The following is a 20,756-nucleotide window of genomic DNA, read 5'->3' as shown; positions in this document are numbered from 1 at the left end:
CTCCTTGCTAGAGGATGTTGTGACAGCCAAGAATATAGCAGAGTTAAAAAAAGAGCTAAAGACTCATGGGGGTTAGGTCCATCAATGGCCATTAGTCAGGTTGGGCAGGAACGGTGTACCCAGCCTGTGTCAGAAGATGCGAATGGGTGGCAGGGATGGATCATTTGATGATTCCCAGTGCTGTTCATTCCCTCTGGGCTACCTGACACTGGCCACTGTCAGACTAGAGGACACTGGGCTAGGTGGCCCTTTGTTCTGACCCCGCGTGGCCGTTCCTGTGCATGTTCCAATTGTTCTCCTGGCCCAGTGACTGCAGGGCACAAAGCAAGGAGTTAATGGGGGGCAGGGATCTTGGGGGCAACCCTTAGGAAAACCTTTCCATCGCTCAGAGTAGCTGACACCGACACGGGGCCCAGGGAGGCTGTGGAACCCCCGTCACTGGAGAGATGTGAGACCGGGCTGGGCTCAGGGCTGACGGGATCGGTTTCACTGGCCCTGCCTCAGCGCCGGGGCTGGACGATACGACCCGGCGAGGCCCCTTGAGCCTGACGTCTCTGTGACGGCGCGTTGGGGTCCCCCGTCTCCTGCACCCCGAAATGGCACGAACAGACTCCACCAGCCGGTAGAATAGAGGTGGTTTATTGCTTCTCCAGTATACAGCACAGCACAGATGTCATCAGCTTACAGGGCAAGCCTAGGATGCCTCAGCCCCCCCTTGATATGGGGGTGGGGGGTCTCAGCTTCTAAACCCCCCAGCCTGTTGCTGAGGCTGCTTCCTCCATCCTCCCAGACAGAAACTAACTAACTCTCCTCCAGCCCTTCCCCCCGGCCAGGGGCAGAATCCACCTCCCTTTGTTCCTCTCCATGGGGGGTGGCTGGTAAGACAGGTTGAGACCCTCTTTGCATAGTGACTCATCGCTTGTCCTGCTCGGTGGTGCTACAGACGGTGGCCAGTGAGTTAGCAAGTTACCCCCCCCCACTCTCTGCAGTGCTGAGCACTGATCTGCTGAAGGGGCCGGGCCTGTTTCTTGCCCCTCGCCACGGAAAGGAATCCCTTCTCCTTGCCCTGTCGCTAGGCGCCCTTCGGCCTCCCCGCCCAGCCCCTCTCCTGGGCTCGTCTCCCCTCACAGCTCAAAGGCCAGGCCTCCGCGTTGAATTTGCTTTCATTGGCCAGTGAAGCCACTGGGGGCAGGGTGAGACAGCAGCTGACCCTGTCACTGGGGCTCCCTGTGGGCTGAGCCCCTCTCTCATCGGGGATGCCCAGGACAGTGGTATAAACATCCCCACGTCTCCGCTCCGGTCAATGTGACCAGGCCCAACCCCTGACCAAATGGCACCCAGGCAAGTAGCATCTTCGGTGCCCTCCCCCCCATTTGCTCAACTTTTCATAGAATCATAGAATACTAGAACTGGAAGGGACCTCGAGAGGTCATCGAGTCTAGTCCCCTGCCCTCACGGTAGGACCAAGCACCATCTAGACCATCCCTGAGAGATGTCTGTCTAACCTAGTCTTACTGAAGTGTTGGAGCATAAGCTTTCGTCGGCAAAGACCCACTTCGTCAGATGCATGGAGTGGAAATTTCCAGAGGCAGGTATCAATATGCAGGAGATGACGAGGTGGATCCAATCAGGGAGGATGAGGCCCACTTCTAGCAGCTGATCTGGAGGTGTGAATTCCAAGAGAGGAGAAGCTGCTTTTGTAGTTAGCGAGCCATTCACAGTCTTTGTTTAATCCTGAGTTGATTGTGACAAGGTTGAAGATGAACTGCAGCTCAGCAGTTTCTCTTTGAAGTCTGGTCCTGAAGTTTTTTTGCTGCAGAATGGCTCCCATTAGATCTGCAATTGTGTGTCCAGGGAGACTGAAGTGTTCCCAGGACGCCTCGCCGCTTTTGCAGATTCAGACTAACACGGCTACCCCTCTGTTACTTAACCTACTCTTAAATATCTCCTGAGATGGAGATTCCACAACCTCCCTAGGAAACGTATTCCAGTGTCCAACCACTTTGACAGGTAGGAAGTTTTTCTTAATGTCCAACCTAAACCTCCCTTGCTGCAGTTTAAGCCCATTGCTTCTTGTCCTATCCTCAGAGGCCAAGGAGAACCAATTTGTCTTCCTCCTCCTTGTGACACCCTTATAAATACCTGAAAACCGATATCATATCCCCTCTCAATCTTCTCTTTTCCAACTAAACAAGCCCAGTTCTTTCAGTCTTCCTTCATACGTCATGTTCTCTAGACCTTTTATCATTCTTGTTGCTCTTCTCTCCACTTTCTCCTCATCTTTTTTGATATGTGGTGCCCAGAACTGGACACACTACTCCAACTGAGGCCTAATCAGCGCAGATCAGAGCAGAAGAATGACTTCTTGTGTCTTGCTCACAACATCCTGTTAATGCAGCCCAGAATCATGTTTGCTTTTTTTGCAACAGCGTCACATCGTTGAGTCATATTTAGCTTGTGGTCCAGTATGATCCCTAGATCCCTTTCTGCAGTACGCCTTCCTAGACTGTCACTTCCCAGTCTGTATGGGTACGTCTACACTACAACGTTAATTCGAACTAACTTAGTGGCCCCCTCAGCCGGCGAAGGCAGGGCCCTTTCCCTCTTCCTCACCGGACACTGAACAGAACAAAGGCCCCCGTGGCCGCTGCCCATCGCAGACCCCAGGGGAACGTTCCCCCGGTCGGTGTCCCTGGCACGGAGGAGTCGCCCATCCGGCTCCCCACCGCCCTTTCCTCCATGCGCATTATCCCACACATGGAATGGAATGTGGATCAATGCAACGTAATGCACATTGGAAATATAACCCCACTCTACATATAAAGTGATGGGGATTCATTTAGCTACAACTACTCAAGACAGAGTCATTCTGGATAGTTAACTGAAAAAATCCAATCTGGGTATGTCTACACTACAAAGTTAATTCGAACTAACAGACGTTAGTTCGAATTAACTTTCATAGGCGCTACACTAGCGCTCCGCTAGTTCGAACTTAATTGGAACTAGCGGAGCGGTTAATTCGAACTAGGTAAACCTCATTGTATGAGGACTACCGCCTAGTTCGAATTAAGTAGTTCGAATTAAGGGCTGTGTAGTCCCTTAATTCGAACTAGTGGGAGGCTAGCCCTCCCCAGCTTGCCCTGGTGGCCACTCTGGGCACCACCAGGGAACCTCTTCTGCCCCCCTCCCAGCCCCGGAGCCCTTAAAGGGGCACGGGCTGGCTATGGTGCCCGTGCCAGGTGGAAGCCAGCCAGCACCCAGCCAGCAGACCCTGCATCTGGCACGGCTCGAGCCAACCACCCGCTGACACCCAGCCCTCCCCCTCTTCCCGGGACCAGGCTGGCGGCTCCCAGGAGCCTGCCTGGGTCTGAAAGAGGCGGGCGCCCGCCTGGTCTAGTGCAGAGATCGTGGACCTCATCCACGACCTCCGCACTACGCACAGGAAAGTGGTCGTCTAGGGCAGGAGAGCTGCCAGCCTGGACACCCAGGAGCAGGTTTGCATGAAAATCAGGGTGGTCGAGTGAGACCCTGACCCTGAGATTAGAACAAAAAAACATAAGAACGGCCGTCCTGGGTCAGACCAAAGGTCCATCTAGCCTAGTAGCCTCTCTGCTGACAGCAGCCCACACTAGGTACCCTGGAGGGGATGGACCGAAGACAGTGACCAAGCCATTTGTCTCGTGCCATCCATCTCCAGCCTTCCACAAACAGAGGCCAGGGACACCAATTCTACCCCCTGGCTAATAGCACTCCATGGACCCAACCTCCATGAATTTATCTAACTTCTCTTTAAACTCTTTTATAATTCTAGCCTTCACAGCCTCCTGCAGCAAGGAGTTCCACAGGTAGACTATTTGCTTTGTGAAGAAGAACTTTCTGTTATTAGTTTGAAGCCTGCTACCCATTCCTTTCCTTTGGTGTCCTCTAGTCCTTCTATTATGGGAACTAATGAAGAACTTTTCTTGATGCACCCTCTCAACCCCACTCATGCTTTTATAGACCTCTATCCTATCCCCCCTCAGTCTCCTCTTTTCTAAGCTAAAATGTCCCAGTCTCTTTAGCCTCTCTTCATATGGGACCTGTTCCAAACCCCTGATCATTTTAGTTGCCCTCCTCTCTCCCACCCTCTCTCTTCCCCTCTCCCACCTCCTTTTCCCAGTCTCCCCGAGTTTTGTTCAATAAAGAGAGTTTCTATTTTTGAACACACGTGTCCTTTATTTTGTACATCAGGAAGGGGGGCTAGGGAGGGGTAAGTGGAAGGAGGTGAGGGAGGAATGGAGTATGAGCCCCCGATGGGAAGACTGGGGTGGCTCTTCGAGCTCTTTGGGGTGGAAGCTCTCCTGCAGCCCCCCGATTGACCCCGCCCCCCCGGATGGCAGCCTGCGGCAAGTGCAGCCGGGCTGATGGCCGAGTGCTGTGATGTGCCGAGTGTGGGCATTCAGGGCACTTCAAGACAGGACTGCTTTGCTGTCCCTCATCGAGTTAGACAAGCGAGTGGGGAACCTCTGAGAACTGTCTGTCCGAGGTGGGGGTTGGGACCCTTTAAGCACAGCCCTCGGCTAGCCTGAGACAGCAGCTCCACACTCTAAGTCCTAACCTGATGCCCTGCCGGCACTGCTTCCTGCCAGCCTTAACCTCGGTTCAGAGGCCACTCAATATGGACATGCTAGTTCGAATTAGCAAAATGCTAATTTGAATTACTTTTTAGGTCTAGATGCACTAGTTCGAATTAGCTTAGTTCGAATTAACTAATTCCAATTAAGCTAATTTAAATTAGTGCTGTAGTGCAGACATACCCTCCATGTGCAGCAGCAGTCAAAAAAAGCAAACTGAATGTTAGGAATCATTAGAAAAGGGATAGGCTGTGCCTAGACTGGCCAGTTTTTCTCGAAAATCAGCCACTTTTCCGGAAAAACTTTCCAGCTGTCTACACTGGCCACTTGAATTTCCGCAAAAGCACTGACGATCTCATGTAAGATTGTCAGTGTTCTTACGGAAATACTATGCTGCTCCCATTTGGGCAAAAGATTGGGCAAAAACTTTTGTGTAGAAGGTCCAGTGTAGACTGCTCAGATTTGTTTTCCGCAAAAAAGCCCCGATGGCGAAAATGGCGATCGGGGCTTTTTTGCGGAAAAGCAAATCTGTATTGGCATGGACGCTTTTCTGCAAAAAGTGCTTTTGAGAAAAAGCATCCTGCCAAGCTAGACACTCTGTTCGGAAAATGCTTTTCACAGAAAGCTTTTCCATTAAAAGCATTTCTGGAAAATCATGCCAGTGTAGATGTAGCCATAGAGAATAAGACAGAGAATAAGTTAATGCCTCTATATATAACCATGGCACACCCACATCTTGAATACTGCATATAGATGTGGTTGCCTCATCTTAAAAAAGATATCTTGGCCTTATAAAAAGTTTAGAAAAGGGCAACAGTAATGATGAGGGGCTGGAATGGGTCCAATATGACGAGAGATTAAAAAGACTTGGACTTTTAGAAAAGAGGAGACAGGGGAGATATGACAGATATCTATAAAATCATGATTGTTGTGGAAAAAGTGAATAAAGAAAAGTTATTTACTTATTCCCACAATATAACAACGAGGGGTCACCAAATGAAATTAATCGGCAGCAGGTTTAAAATTAACAAAATGGAGTTTTGCTTCATGCAGCGCACAGTCAACCTGTGGAACTCCTTGCCAGAGGAGGTGGTGAAGACTAGGACTTAAAAAGTGTTCAAAAAAGAGCTAGATAGATTCATGGAGGTTAGGTCCATCAATGGCTATTAGCCAGGATCGGTAGGAGTGGAGTCTCTAGCCTCTGTTTGTCTGGAATGGGTGACAGTAGAAGGATCACATGAGGATTCCCTGTTGTGTTCCCTCCCTCTGGCGCATCTGGCCTTGGCTACTGTTGGCAGAGGGGACCCTGGGTTAGATGGACCTTTGGTCTGACCCAGTACGGCCGCTCTTATGTTCACCGTTAGGGAACCTTGTGCTGCTATTTATCGTAATCCAGCCAAGTTTCTGAGAGCGAGATATCTCTTTCTTTGCCACATCAGCGGTGGCTGCTCTGCGATTATCAACCAACACCACCCACAGGATGCTGACTGCATTCTGGTGCTGGGCCGGGGACATTCCCTTTAGCTCCTGTCTGGCCCAGATGTTCCTGCCTGAGGATAAAAGCCAACGTGGCGCGTGGCTTAAGAGCTGGCCTGCTGTCCGGAAGGCAGGATGCTGCCTCCATCGCTGTCTCTTCCGCTCCGACCCTCAGGTCCATCTTCCAGCTGCCGCCCAAGGACGACCCGAAGGGAGTCCCCTTTCCCACCATGCGTCCAGTCGAAAACCCGTTGCCTGGCAACCGTGGGGGGGGGGCAGTGACTTGGGGATACTGCAGATGGCCAGGAGGACAGAGCTGTGCTGGCCACGGGCCGGGCACGAGGCCAATCCCCTCGCCCAGTGAGTGGGAAGCAGCCGGGTGATGGGGATGGGGAAGGGCTGGAGCCTCAGTATCTCTGTGAGTTCATTTCAGTGATTCTGAAACTGAGCTATTTCTGTAAAATTTGAGGGACCGTTTGTGTTTGCTGATCTATTGCTGTGTGATCCCGGGGGGGCGCGTGGGGGCTGCCGGCTCCCCGCACAGAACACGCAGCCTGGGCGTTTGGGCTTGCGAGGGCGAAGCCGTCAGGACTATCACTGATGTAAACACACAAATCCCCTGACCCCAGCCTGACCCTGCCTGCGGCTGAGCTGGAAACTGCTCTGTGCCCAGGGCTCCCTGCTGGCTCCGACCCCGCTGGGACTCCCAGGCAGGCAGGATAAATGTCCCTGCCTCCGAGCCCCGGCCAGTGCGGTTCCTGACCCTGCAGCTCCCCACCTGGATCCCAGGCAGAGACTCCTCATCCCCGGCTGGGGCAGGAGCCCGGTGAGTGTTTGGGGGGAGGCTCCCGCACGGCTGCCCCCCTGCTGAGAAAGGTGCCCTCGTGTGTCATCAGTGGGACCTGAGCTCACCAAGGACCCAGTCCAGGGGAACCCCCCACAGCCCCTAGTGTCCCTGGGAGTGGGGGGCAGGTCGGGGGGAGCAGGATGGCACCCGCAGGGGAAAGAAAGGCAGGGAACGCACAGAGTGGGATGCCAGGGGCACAGGCTGGAAGCAGTGAGCCTGGGATTGGCACCAAGATATTCCCTGATCCTTCCCATGGGCTGGCGTCTCCCTGGCCCTGATCCTGCAGGGATAAACCCGCTGCACCTCCCCAGGTTGGACCCTGCTCAGTTCTCCTCAGGGCTCTCACCACGGATCCTTCCTCTCCCGGCTGGAGGGGAGACAAGTCTTTGTTTCCCAGCTCGAGAGCCCAGCAGAGCCGGGCAGAGGCACCAGAATTTCCTACCCTGAGCCCCCAGTGACTCTGCTACAAAATGCAAATGAACGTCCGGGACACAGACACGGGGGCAGGGCTGGAGGTGGCAGAGAGGGCGGGTGCATGGACAGACGGGCAGGGACAGACGGACGCTCTGTAGTTACTCTGTGCTGGGAGGGAAGGTGCAATTCTCATGCAGCAGCCAACGTCTCTGTTCCCAAACTCTGCGCCAGGGCTGCCGGGGGCTGGGCTGACCCGGGGGGCCTGGGGAAAGGCTGCCCAGGGACACACAGTGGGGCTGTCTGGGTGCCGTGTCCCATGGATCCCAGAGCACACGCTGGCCCCACAGAGTCTCCAAACTTGGCAGCCACAGCTCCGGTGTTCCCCTCCCTGCGCCAGGGCAGCAGGTGAGCCCCAGAGAGCAAAGGGCCTAATGGGTCCTGGGAGGAGGAGACTCTGGACAGTCCCAGACAGAGGGGAGAGGGGACGGCGGAGGGGGGGGTGTCTCTTTCCTGTGCGGCGTGCTGAGACCCAGCCCCATTCCAGGCTCAGCCCATGGTCTAGGCACAGCCAAGCTCTGACCTTGCTTTGAAGTGAGCATAGGAAGTATCTGCCTAGAACATTGGGTGCTCCTAGGTCTGACCTCTTGAGAGCAGTACTCCAACGGACAGACAGACGGACACACAGAGACAGACAGGCCGACACTCTCACACATAGGGTGGAATCGCATAATAATTTACTCATGAAAGCCAATGCTTAGAACGTGCCCCAGGCCCCTCTGCCGAGCTGTGACGGACCGGGCTGTGTCTGGGCACAGCTGAGGGCGTCTGCTCAGGGCGAACTGCTCGAATCCGGGGCTACTTACAGCCCCCAACTGGTGACTTCTCCACACAGGCCACAAACCAGTCCCACAGAGCGCTTCAGCAACCTGCCTGAAGCCTCCCGAGCAAAACCCCTCCGACACCCCAGCAATATCCATGCCCCAGATGGCCCCGGGCCTCATACACAGGTGGGGGGTCCTAGCACCCAATCCCACCTACCCCGAACAAGTTCTGTCCGGTTCCAAGAAACCAGCCACAGATCCCTGGTCAATTTACCCTCTGGACCTTACCCACAAATCACGCTGGGCCAATCCTTTAGAATCTATATCTAAAGGTTTATTATTACAAGAAAGAAAAGCCTGAGAGTAAGGTTGTTAAAGTACAGTACGTTACATGCACCGAATCTCCCAGTCCTCGATGCAGGCTCTAGCAGAGATGTTGCAGCTGCTGGTTTAAAAGTTCTTGTTGCACATCCTACGATCAGGATGGGTTCACAGGTCTTCCGGGCTCTTCAATCCCTGCAGTGCTGCCTCTGGGATGAAGTGCTGAGCTGAGAACAAAATGGCATCGACCACATGGCCTCTTTATACCCCCTTCCTGGCCTCTTCTGGTATGCAGCAGGTCACCTGGTCCTCAACCTCTCTCTGCTGGCCGCTCTTAGGTGTCCACCCTCCTGCTTTAGGTGTGTCCTTGGGCCATCAAGTGCCATTGTTCCACAGGGCTTCGCTACTCCGCCTGTCCATAGCAATGCTTAACCACATTCAGAGAAATATTCAGCTTCCACACAGATTACAGATCTACACACACAGACATTATATACTCACGTACACAGGATCAGAAAACAACAAGCTCCCATTCAATACCCCACATGGCTCCCTTTCATACCAATTTCTGGGGCCAACACCCCCACCTCGGGGTGCAGCAGCGATCTGTCTGCTTCCCTCCATTTCGGTAATGTGACACGAGCAATGGCCAGTTCCCGGAGGAGAGAGGCTGAATTTCATTTGCCGCGAAGCCCATGGGCTGGGTGCAGGATTAGCAAGATGGATCCCCCCTGCCGGCCAAGCAGCGCTGCAGGAGGCTGCAGGGTCACTGGACGTGACCAGGACTCAGGGGTTAGGTGAACAGGAGCCCCTAGCACAGAGCTGGGGCCAAACATGCTCGAGTGGCTCTATGGCCGGGGACTGTCCGTAGGCGCAGGGAGATTCTATCCCCGCCATGTCTGGGGCCGCGCTGGCCACCGCTGGGATCCTGGGCCCAGTCCTGTGTCCCCAGGCTCCGAATCCATTAGTGCCCCTTTCAGCACTGAGGCACCTCTGACTGTCCGCTGTGTTCATGACTTCTGCAGCTCCCAGGGGGTTCAGTGTCTCTCAGTGGCAAAGCAGGGAGCAGGGCCAGAGCTGGGGCAATAAATCACCATAGAGCTTGAGTAACTGAACAGTCTGTTGTTGCTTCTGGGTGTGTCCCGGAGCTGAGGGAGGCCGGCTACACGGTCTGGGCTCTCTGAGACTCTCCGCCCGGCCCTGCCTGCTCTGTGGCTGGTTTGTCGAGTGGTCACCTCTGAGCTCTGAGCTCCTGACAGGTCCCTGACACCGGCTCGGGCTCCAGCTCTGCCCAGCTCTGAGTGCAGCTCTCAGCCAGGGGTGCAGGGCGTGAGCGGGAAGTGAGAAGTGAGTGTGAGGGGGCGGGAGCCCAGCAGGCACTGACCTTGTCTCTGCTTCCAGCCAGGCCCGGCGCCCAAGCGGAGCCCTCAGCGCCCCATGGCCGTGCCCAACAGCACAACGTTCAGTCACCTCAGCTTCGTCCTGGTCGGCATCCCGGGCCTGGAGCCCTGGTACCCCTGGATCTCCATCCCCTTCGCGCTGATGTACACGGTGGCTGTCGTGGGGAACTGTGGTCTCCTCTTGCTCATCGCCACCCAGCGCAGGCTGCACGAGCCCATGTTCATTTTCCTCTCCATGCTGCCGGTGGCCGACTTGCTGTTATCCACCTGCACCGTGCCCAACATGCTGGCCATCTTCTGGTTTGGACCCAAGGCCATTTCCTTCGGTTCCTGCCTCACCCAGGTGTTCTTTGTGCACTTTGCGGGTGTTGTTGAGTCGGGCATCCTGCTGGCCATGGGGTTCGATCGGTACGTCGCCGTCTGCGACCCCCTGAGGTACACGACTGTCCTCACCAATGAGAAGATCGGGAAAATAGCCATGGCCATTGTCATTAGAAGCTTTTGTGTAATTGTCCCAGCGGTTTTTCTGCTCAAACGGCTGCCCTTCTGCACCAGCAACGTCATCCCCCACTCCTTCTGTGAGCACATGGGGGTGGCCAGGCTGGCCTGCGCGGACATAACCCCAAATATCTGGTATGGCCTCACAGTCCCTTTGTTAACCCTTATGCTAGACGCTGTGTTTATCGCTGTGTCTTATGTGCTGATCCTCAGGGCTGTCTTCAAGCTGCCCACCAAAGACGCCCAGCGCAAAACTCTCGGCACCTGCGGCTCCCATGTTTGTATCATCCTTTTATTTTACACCCCAGCCTTTTTCAGTTTCCTACTCCACCGCTTTGGCCAGAACATCCAACGACACATCAACATCCTGCTGGCTGATCTCTACGTGCTCGTCCCCCCCATGCTAAACCCTGTTGTTTACGGGGTGAAAACCAAGCAGCTGCGGGAACAAGTGAGCTGTGTGTTGTCTCGGAAGGGGAAATGGTGCTGAGTCCGGAGCCATGTGACTTACCAGCAGGCTTCTTCCACATTGCAAGGAGAGGGCCTCTGGACACCGAGATATGGACGTTAACACTTTAGCTCCCTGTTGCAAAACTGACTTTTTCTGCTTCTTGGAAATGTTGTTACTTGTTCAGGTCCACGAATCTACGAGGGCCCTTGTTGAGAAGAGAAGGCTGGAGGGGAATGGGGGAGTGGCTGATAAAAGTCTCCAGTTAGGTTCTTGCCAAGAGGATGTTGATCTGTGGAATTCTTTGCAGAGAATGCTGTGAAAACCAAGAATATAACACGGTTCAAGGTGGATCTCGATAGATTCATGGAGGGTGGGTCCATCAGTGGCCATTTGCCAGAAGATGGGAATGGCGGACAGGGGATGGATCATTTGATCATTCCCTATCCTGTTCTTTCCTTCTGGGGTGCCGGACACTGGCCACTGTGGCTGTGTCCAGACTCCATGCCTCCTTCGACGGAGGCATGTAGATTAGCCACATCGGAAGAGGGAAATGAAGCCGCGATTAAAATAATCGCGGCTTCATTTAAATTTAAATGGCTGCCCCGATCTGCCGATCAGCTGTTTGTCGGCAGATCGGGAGAGTCTGGACGCGATGCCCCGACAAAGAAGCCTTTCTTCATCGACACAGGTAAGCCTCGTGAAACCAGGTTTACCTGTGTCGATGAAGAAAGGCTTCTTTGTCGGGGCATCGCGTCCAGACTCTCCCGATCTGCCGACAAACAGCTGATCGGCAGATCGGGGCAGCCATTTAAATTTAAATGAAGCCGCGATTATTTTAATCGCGGCTTCATTTCCCTCTGCCGATGTGGCTAATCTACATGCCTCCGTCGACGGAGGCATGGAGTCTGGACACAGCCTGTGTTACCAGATTTGCCCAGTACTCCAGGGTGCGCTCATTGATTAGGGTTACTCTTGTGGGGCTGAGGGGACGTTATCAATTCTATCCGTGTGCTGCTTGTGCTTACTTGTGCTCTCCTATGGAGCTGAATTCTCCCTTCTGACAATTCCCCCTCCCACTGATGCTCTCCTGCAGGAACTAGTTTCCTCAGGACGGGGTTCATCAAACTTTAGCAACACACACAGACGCTCACCCCAATACCAGAGCACGGCTGAGAGGACTGGGGAGTCAGCACTCACACGCTGACCCGTCATATGTCCCGGGACTCAGCAGGCTGGGTTGGAGATTAAGGCCACACTGCACCTTAATGAGTGTTTGGACTCCGTGGGCTGGTTTTAACAGCACTTTCAGCTCCCATCCTCATAAGCCCCCAGGTTCAGCACCTCCCTATCCCCACTCTCACACCACAGTCATGCACTGGGAAACCACATGATGAGCAAACCCCAGAGGATTCTGGGCCCTACCAGGATCTTTAGTTTGGGTACAAGACGCATTGTTGCAGAGCGAATGGGGAAGCCAAAACAACACCCCCTTAGGAAGACTGAGTGCGAGAGAAAAAGGAAAAGAGAGAGAGACAGCCAGCTTAACAATGAAAGGTATTTATTTCTGGGTAGTGATATATTGGGAGCTTAACACACAAAATAGTTACAATAGTAAATGTAAATTGAAACTGATCACGAATGCTAGTGCTAGCAAACCATATAACAGTTTACAGGAGGCTATGCTTGTGGGGGAAGGGTGGAAGAGAGAGAAAGAGAGAGAGAGAGATCTCGCCACTTCTGGAGCTTGGACTGATCGGGATTCCCGGATGAGGATGGGAGCCAGGGCTTGCAGAGGGCAGGAGACAAGCAGAGCAGAGGCCCCAGCTTGATCAGACAGGAGATGAAATCTCAGGGGTATCCAGGTATCAGAACAGTTTTTCTTGGGCAAGGGTAGGAGTTTTTATCGGGATAGGACAATAGCTTGGATAGAACACTGGGTTTGTTTATGGGTGAACAGAGGCGAGACAATAGAGACGGATCACCCCTGGTTATGGGGGATGTTCCTTGGAAGAGCTCACAATGCAACTGGGCAGTTTCAGGATTTGGACGTCAATAGGATCCATTACTAGGATTGGTCGGATAATGACTAATTTGGGTGTGAGCAGGCCTGGGTTCCTTAGCATCTGGAGCAGGATTTCCCATCAGGCTTTCGGTATCCTAGAGTTCAGTGCGGTTCTGGCTTGGAAGAGCTGGTCTCCATTCCGTATGCTAATGGAGATGTCTCTCTGTGCTATCTTCCATGCACATGAGGCCGGGGTGTTTCCTTAATGAGATTAGGTGTCTTCCCCGGCCTTTCCATTGCTTTGTCTCTGATTCCAGCAGAGGCCTGGGGGAGGGGGATGGTTTTCCATGAGTGTCACCCCCCCGACCCCAAGAGCACAGGGCCGGAAGGTAACAAGTGTCCGACTAGAGGACACCGGGCTAGGTGGCCCTTTGTTCTGACCCCGCCTGGCCGTTCCTGTGCATGTTCCAATTGTTCTCCTGGCCCAGTAACTGCAGGGCACGAAGCAAGGGGTCAATGGGGGGCAGGGAGCTTGGGGGCAGCTCTTAGGAAAACCTTTCCATCGCTCAGAGTAGCTGACACCGACACGGGGCCCAGGGAGGCTGTGGAACCCCCGTCACTGGAGAGATGTGAGACCCGGCTGGGCTCAGAGCTGACGGGATCGGTTTCACTGGCCCTGCCTCAGCGCCGGGGCTGGACGATACGACCCGGCGAGGCCCCTGGAGCCTGACGTCTCTCTGCAGCGCTGAGCACTGATCTGCTGAGGGGGCCGGGCCTGTTTCTTGCCCCTCGCCATGGAAAGGAATCCCTTCTCCTTGCCCTGTCACTAGGCGCCCTTCGGCCTCCCCGCCCAGCCCCTCTCCTGGGCTCGCCTCCCCTCACAGCTCAAAGGCCAGGCCTCCGCGTTGGGTTTGCTTTCATTGGCCAGGGGAGCCATTGGGGGCAGGGTGAGACAGCAGCCGAGCCCATCTCTGGGACTCCCTGGGGGCTTGCCACGGCTCACAGGTCGTGCCCACACTTGGCCCCTCAGCTCCTGGGCGGAACCCCCCTCTCCAGTGCGGCAGCCCCTTCTCGGAGAGCTCCTCCCCCCCAGCAGCAGTGAGACAGCCCTTTCTCGGGGAGCCCACCCCAGTGTAGCCACCCTCTCTTGGGGGGCCCCTCTCCCCTGGAGGATCCGCCCCTCTGCCTCCAGGACAGCACCTCTCAGGGCCTTCAGCTGCCTGCCTCCGCCGTGAGCCGCCTTAGGGGCTCAGAAGGAATGGCACCCTCATTCTCCAGACCAGAGCAACTATCAACCTGCACAGAACAGGAGGGTTTATTGAACTTTGAACACAGCCAAGGCCCCTCAGTCCAGTCGGCCTGGGCTCTCAGCCCTCACGTCAGTCTCTCCTGCAGCCCGCTGAGTCCTGCCTGTTCCCAGTCCCCAGTCTCCCAGCAGAGCCTCCAATATCCCCAGCACCAGCCCTTCCTGAGTCCATTGTCTTCTCCCCAGGTAAGAGGGTTGCCTGGTCCCTCTCTTCTCTGCTTCTCCCCTCGCTGCAATCAGCTGGCTCGGTTGCCGACGTCCCTCTCTGCAGCCCATTCTCTGTTGTCTGGCCGGAACCGGCCGTGTGCTCTGAGCAGGGCCGGGGTCACCAGGGTCCCAGACACCACGGCGACAATTCTGGGATGTTCTCTGAGACAACAAACTCCCCTCCTTTGTCACATTAAACCAGTAACTTCCAGGCACTGAGCGTCCCCACCTATGCAACACCCCCCTTTGAACCTCCAAAACCCACCACTCCCTCACAGGGCTCTGAGCCCCTCCCGTCCCAGGGATGCCCAGGTCAGAAGTATAAACATCCTCGCGTCTCCGACCCGCTCAATGGGAACAGGGCGAATCCCTGACCCAACGGCACCCAGGGAAGTAGCATCTTCGGTGCCTCGAACCTGATTTGCTCAACCTTTGAAAACTTTACTTTGTGTTGCCTTTGTAGCCCGTCTCATGCTTGGATGCATTCGCATTCACCATTAACACTGTGCATTTGCAGACAAGGAGCAGGAAGACTGTATCCATCCCTGCCAGGTGTAACCAAATTAAAAAACAAACAGTTTCCTCAACTCTTCTGTCACATTATGGAATTTAAAGGGAAGCAGACAGACCTTGGAGGGGTATTTGCCCCCAAGTCTGTACGAAGGGGTCCTTGTGAGGTGTCAAATGAAAGCTTCTGTTCTACCGATTCTAGGTATGCTTCTCATGTACTTGCGGGATATCAGTATGTGGAGTTATGAATATGGTCTCTGTGCTTATACTGGGAATGTTCTCTGAGACAGAGCAATGAGCCAGGAATGTCCAGTGAATGACTACGCTAATTAGCTCAATTCCAAAGACAATGGCTCTCAGGGTAGCCCAATGCACACCTGAGGGATGTGTCTGGAACCTGCAAACCAGCCAGTATCATGGCTGCTGGTATGGGACACAGGGACAGGTCACTTGGAAGGTACCAGGAATGGATGTAAAGTGCCATGATGAGGACTCCATAAGAACATAAGAACGGCCGTACTCGGTCAGACCAAAGGTCCTTCTTGCCCTGTATCCTGTCTGCCGACAGTGGCCAGCACCAGGTGCCCCAGAGGGGGTGGACCAAAGACAATGATCAAGCGATTTGTCTCCTGCCATCTCTCTCCAGCCTCTGACAAACAGAGGCCAAGAACACCATTTTATCCCCTGCTAATAGCCTTTTATGGCCCTAACCTCCATGAAATTATCTAGCTTCTCTTTAAACTCTATTATAGCCCTAGCCTTCACAGCCTCCTCTGGCAAGGAGTTCATACTGTACGTATAGTTGGGGTTATTTTTCCCGATGTGCATTACTTTACACTTATCCACATTAAATTTCATTTGCCATTTTGTTGCCCAATCACTCAGTTTGGTGAGATCTTCTTGGAGTCCCTCACAGTCTGCTTCTGTCTTGACTATCCTAAACAGTTTGGTATCATCTGCAAACTTTACTACCTCACTGCTTACCCCTTTCTCCAGATCATTTATGAATAAGTTGAACAGGATTGGTCCCAGGACTGACCCTTGGGGTACACCACTAGTTACCCCTCTCCAATCTGAAAATTTACCATTTATTCCTGCCCTTTGTTTCCTGTCTTTTAACCAGTTCTCCGTCCAAGAAAGGACCTTCCCTCTTATCCCATGGTCATGGAATTTACACAAGAGCCTTTGGTGAGGGACATTGTCAAAGGCTTTCTGATAATCTAAGTATACTATATCTACTGGATCCCCCTTGTCCGCATGTTTGTTAACCCCTTCAAAGAACTCTAAGGGTACGTCTACATTGGCCACTATTCCGTAATAGGGATGCTAATGTAGCACTTGGGAATAGGCAAATCCACGGGGGATTTAAATATCCCTCGCGGGATTTGCATTTTCATGGCTGCCGCTTTTTTCCACCCTGACGTCTCTCTGCAGTGCTGAGCGCAGATCTGCTGAGGGGGCCAGGCCTGTTTCTTGTCCCTCGCCACGGAAAGGAATCCCTTCTCCTTGCCCTGTCGCTAGGCGTCCTTCGGCCTCCCTGCCCAGCCCCTCTCCTGGGCTCGCCTCCCCTCACAGCTCAAAGGCCAAGCCTCCGCGTTGGATTTGCTTTCATTGGCCAGTGAAGCCATTGGGGGCAGGGTGAGACAGCAGCCGAACCTGTCACTGGGGCTCTCTGTGGGCTGAGCCCCTCCCCCATCGGGGATGCCCAAGCCAACGGAATAAACATCCCCGCGTCTCCGCCCCGGTCAATGTGACCAGGCCCAACCCCAGACCAAATGGCACCCAGGCAAGTAGCATCTTCGGTGCCCTCCCCTCCATTTGCTCAACTTTTCATAGAATCCTAGAACACTAGGACTGGAAGGGACCTCGAGAGGTCATCGAGTCCAGTCCCCCGCCCTCACGGCAGCACCAAGCACCGTCTAGACCATCCCTGAGAGATGTCTGTCTAATGAGCCTTGTGGATAAGGGAGAAGCGGTGGATGTCATATACCTAGACTTTAGTAAGGCATTTGATACGGTCTCACATGATATTCTTATTGATAAACTAGGCAAATATAACTTAGATAGGGCCACGATAAGGTGGGTGCATAATTGGCTGGATAACCGTAGTCAGAGAGTTGTTGTTAACGGTTCTAAATCCTGCTGGAAAGGGATAACAAGTGGAGTTCCTCAAGGGTCTGTTTTGGGACCCGTACTGTTCAATATCTTCATCAATGATGTAGATACTGGGATAGAGAGTACGCTTATTAAGTTTGCAGATGACACCAAACTGGGTGGGGTTGCAACTTCTTTGTAGGATAGGGACATAATTCAAAATGACCTTAGCAAGTTAGAGAAATGGTCAGAGGTAAACAGGATGAGGTTTAATAAAGAGAAATGCAAAGTGCTCCACTTAGGAAGGAACAATCAGTTCCATACATACAAGATGGGAAGCGACTGTCTAGGAAGGAGCATGGCAGAAAGGGATCTAGGGGTCATAGTGGACCACAAGTTGAATATGAGTCAACAGTGTGATGCTGTTGCAAAAAAAGCAAATATGATTCTAGGTTGTATCAACAGGTGTGTTGTAAGCAAAACTCGTGAAATCATTCTGCCGCTCTACTCTGCACTAGTTAGGCCTCAGCTGGAGTACTGTGTCCAGTTCTGGGCGCCACATTTCAAGAAAGATGTGGAGAAATTGGAAAGGGTACAGAGAAGAGCGACAAGAATGATTAAAGGTTTAGAGAACATGACCTATGAAGCCAGGCTTCATGAACTGGGCTTGTTTAGTTTGGAAAAAAGAAGATTAAGGGGGGACATGATAGCGGTTTTCAAATATCTAAAAGGGTGTCACAAGGAGGAAGGAGAAAATTTGTTCCTCTTGGTTTCTGAGGACAGGACAAGGAGTAATGGGCTTAAAGTGCAGCAGGGGAGGTTTAGATTGGACATTAGGAAAAAATTCCTAACTGTCAGGGTGGTCAAATATTGGAATAAATTGCCAAGGGAGGTGGTGGAATCTCCCTCTCTGGAGATATTTAAGAACAGGTTAGATAGACATCTGTCAGGGATGGTGTAGACGGAGCTTGATCCTGCCTTGAGGGCGGGGGACTGGACTCGATGACCTCTCGAGGTCCCTTCCAGTCCTATGATTCTATGATTCTATGATTCTAACCTAGTCTTACCGAAGTGTAGGAGCATAAGCTTTCATGGGCAAAGACCCACTTGGTCAGATGCATGGAGTAGAAATTTCCAGAGGTAGGTATCAATACGCAGGCCAGAATCCGGCTGGAGATGACAAGGTGGATCCAGTCAGGGAAGATGAGGCCCACTTCTAGTAGCTGATCTGGAGGTGTGAATTCCAAGAGAGGAGAAGCTGCTTTTGTAGTTAGCGAGCCATTCACAGTCTTTGTTTAATCCTGAGTTGATTGTGTCACGGTTGAAGATGAACTGCAGCTCAGCAGTTTCCCTTTGAAGCCTGGTCCTGAAGTTTTTTTGCTGCAGGATGGCTCCCTTTAGATCTGCAATTGTGTGTCCAGGGAGACTGAAGTGTTCCCAGGATGCCTCGCTGCTTTTGCAGATTCAGACTAACACGGCTACCCCTCTGTTACTTAACCTAGTCTTAAATATCTCCTGAGATGGAGATTCCACAACCTCCCTAGGAAACGTATTCCAGTGTCCAGCCACTTTGACTGGTAGGAAGTTTTTCCTAATGTCCAACCTAAACCTCCCTTGCTGCAGTTTAAGCCCATTTCTTCCTGTCCTATCCTCAGAGGCCAAGGAGAACAATTTGTCTTCCTCCTCCTTGTGACACCCTTATAAATACCTGAAAACCGATATCATATCCCCTCTCAATCTTCTCTTTTCTAACTAAACAAGCCCAATTCTTTCAGTCTTCCTTCATACGTCATGTTCTCTAGACCTTTCATCATTCTTGTTGCTCTTCTCTCCAATTTCTCCCCATCTTTTTTGATATGTGGTGCCCAGAACTGGACACACTACTCCAACTGAGGCCTAATCAGTGCAGAGTAGAGTGGAAGATTGACTTCTTGTGTCTTGCTCACAACATCCTGTTAATGCAGCCCAGAATCATGTTTGCTTTTTTTGCAACAGCGTCACACCGTTGAGTCATATTTAGCTTGTGGTCCACAATGACCCCTAGATCCCTTTCTGCAGTACGCCTTCCTAGACTGTCACTTCCCAGTCTGTATGTGTGAAACAGATTCTTCCTTCCCAAGTGGAGTACTTTGTATTCGTCCTTATTAAACTTCATCCTATTTACCAGTTTGTCCGTATCATTTTGAATGATGACCCTATCCTACAGGACAATTGCAGCCTCTCCCAGCTTGCAGTCATCTGCAAACTTAATAAGTGTACTCTCTATGCCAATAGCTAAATCGTTGATGAAGATATTGAACAGAACTGGTCCCAAAACAGACCCCAGTGGGACCTCACTAGTTAAGCCCCTCCAGCAGGACTGTGAACCGTTAATAACTGCTGTCTCAGAATTGTTATCCAGCCAGTTATGCACCCACCTTACACTAGCCCCATCTAAGTTGTATTTGCCTAGTTTATTCATAAGATCATGCGAGAACATGTCAAATGCTTTACTAAATTCTAAGTATATCACATCCAGAAGACTCATTATGCTATCAAAGAAAGCTGTCAGAATGGTTTGACAGATTTTGAATACCTTCTTTTGTATTGCCTTTGTAGCCTGTCTCATGCCTGGATGCGTTCGCGTACACCATTAAAAGTGTGCATTTGCACGAGGAGCAGTAAAGCTGTGTTGATCCGGGCCATAGGTCAGCAATGCAAAATCCCTGTTTCCGGGAAGCTTCTAGAAACTATTTCAGTTGAAGAAGGACTGAATTGTCCCACCAGATGCAGGGAAGTGCGCCCAGTGCGGGGTGGGCCGGCAGGACAGTGTTACGGCAGGGCCAGTCCGACAACTCATAGACTCATAGACTTTAAGGTCAGAAGAGACCATTATGATCATCTAGTCTGACCCCCTGAACAGTGCAGGCCACAGAATCTCACCCACCCCTCTTAGAATAATCCTCTCACCTATATCTCAGATATTGAAGTCTTCAAATACTTTGAAGGTCCCAAGATGCAGAGAATCCTCCAGCTGTGATCTGTGCCCCATGCTACAGAGGAAGGCGAAAAACCTCCAGGGCCTCTGCCAATCTACCCTGGAGGAAAATTCCTTCCCGACCCCAAATATGGCGATCAGCTAAACCCTGAGCATGTGGGCAAGACTCACCAGCCAGACACCCAGAAATTCTCTATAGTAACTCCTATCATCCCTCCATTGACCTATTTCCCACTGATAATGAATGGTCAATTAGTTACCAAGATCATATTATCTCATCAACCCATCCTCTTATCATAGAATCATAGAACTGGAAGAGACCCCAGAAGGTCGTCAAGTCCAACCCCCTGCTCTAGGCAGGACCGATCCCATCTAAATCAACCCGGCCAGGGCTTTGTCAAGCCGAGACTTAAACACCTCTAGGGATGGAGACTCCACTACTTCCCTAGATAACACTAGTCTTGCACTACAAGAAGTCTCAATTCTCACCTTTCCAAGCTGTGAAGTGGCACCTGCTTTATCAGTGGCTCCTTCCAACGCTGCAGGCCCCCAGCACCCGCAGACCAGCACAGTCGCACAATAAAATGAAGTTCACAACATGGTAGCTGGGCTCTCACGTCCCTTTGCTCTCACATCCCACTGAGGGACGGGTGAACCCCCGCCCCAAGCGGACCCACGGGGTCCTGGCAGACACGGTCCCAGGAGGTTGATGGAAAACGTAGTTCTCGGAAGGTCTGGAAGGTTCCACGACATTCAACAAGGCCCAGAGCACTCTGGGGGGTGAGCGAGAAATGGACCCACCTCCGGGGGGCCTGAAAC

The 20,756-nt window shown here is 52.5% G+C and overlaps 1 protein-coding gene across 1 annotated transcript; it reads left to right on the top strand.

The window, feature by feature from the left end:
* The first annotated feature begins 9,845 nt into the window (after positions 1-9,845).
* On the top strand, positions 9,846-10,906 carry LOC142827348 (olfactory receptor 52B2-like). Its single transcript, XM_075922449.2, has one exon. The coding sequence runs from the start codon at positions 9,930-9,932 to the stop codon at positions 10,878-10,880; it is 951 nt and encodes a 316-aa protein (XP_075778564.2). The 5' UTR covers positions 9,846-9,929; the 3' UTR covers positions 10,881-10,906.
* The last annotated feature ends 9,850 nt before the right edge of the window (positions 10,907-20,756 follow it).

This window comes from Pelodiscus sinensis, chromosome 1 (assembly GCF_052426305.1).
Source record: "Pelodiscus sinensis isolate ZL-2025 chromosome 1, ASM5242630v1, whole genome shotgun sequence".
NCBI lineage: Eukaryota > Metazoa > Chordata > Testudines > Trionychidae > Pelodiscus > Pelodiscus sinensis.
Note: the sequence above shows the minus strand (reverse complement) of the source record. Positions and strands in the feature narration are given on the sequence as shown.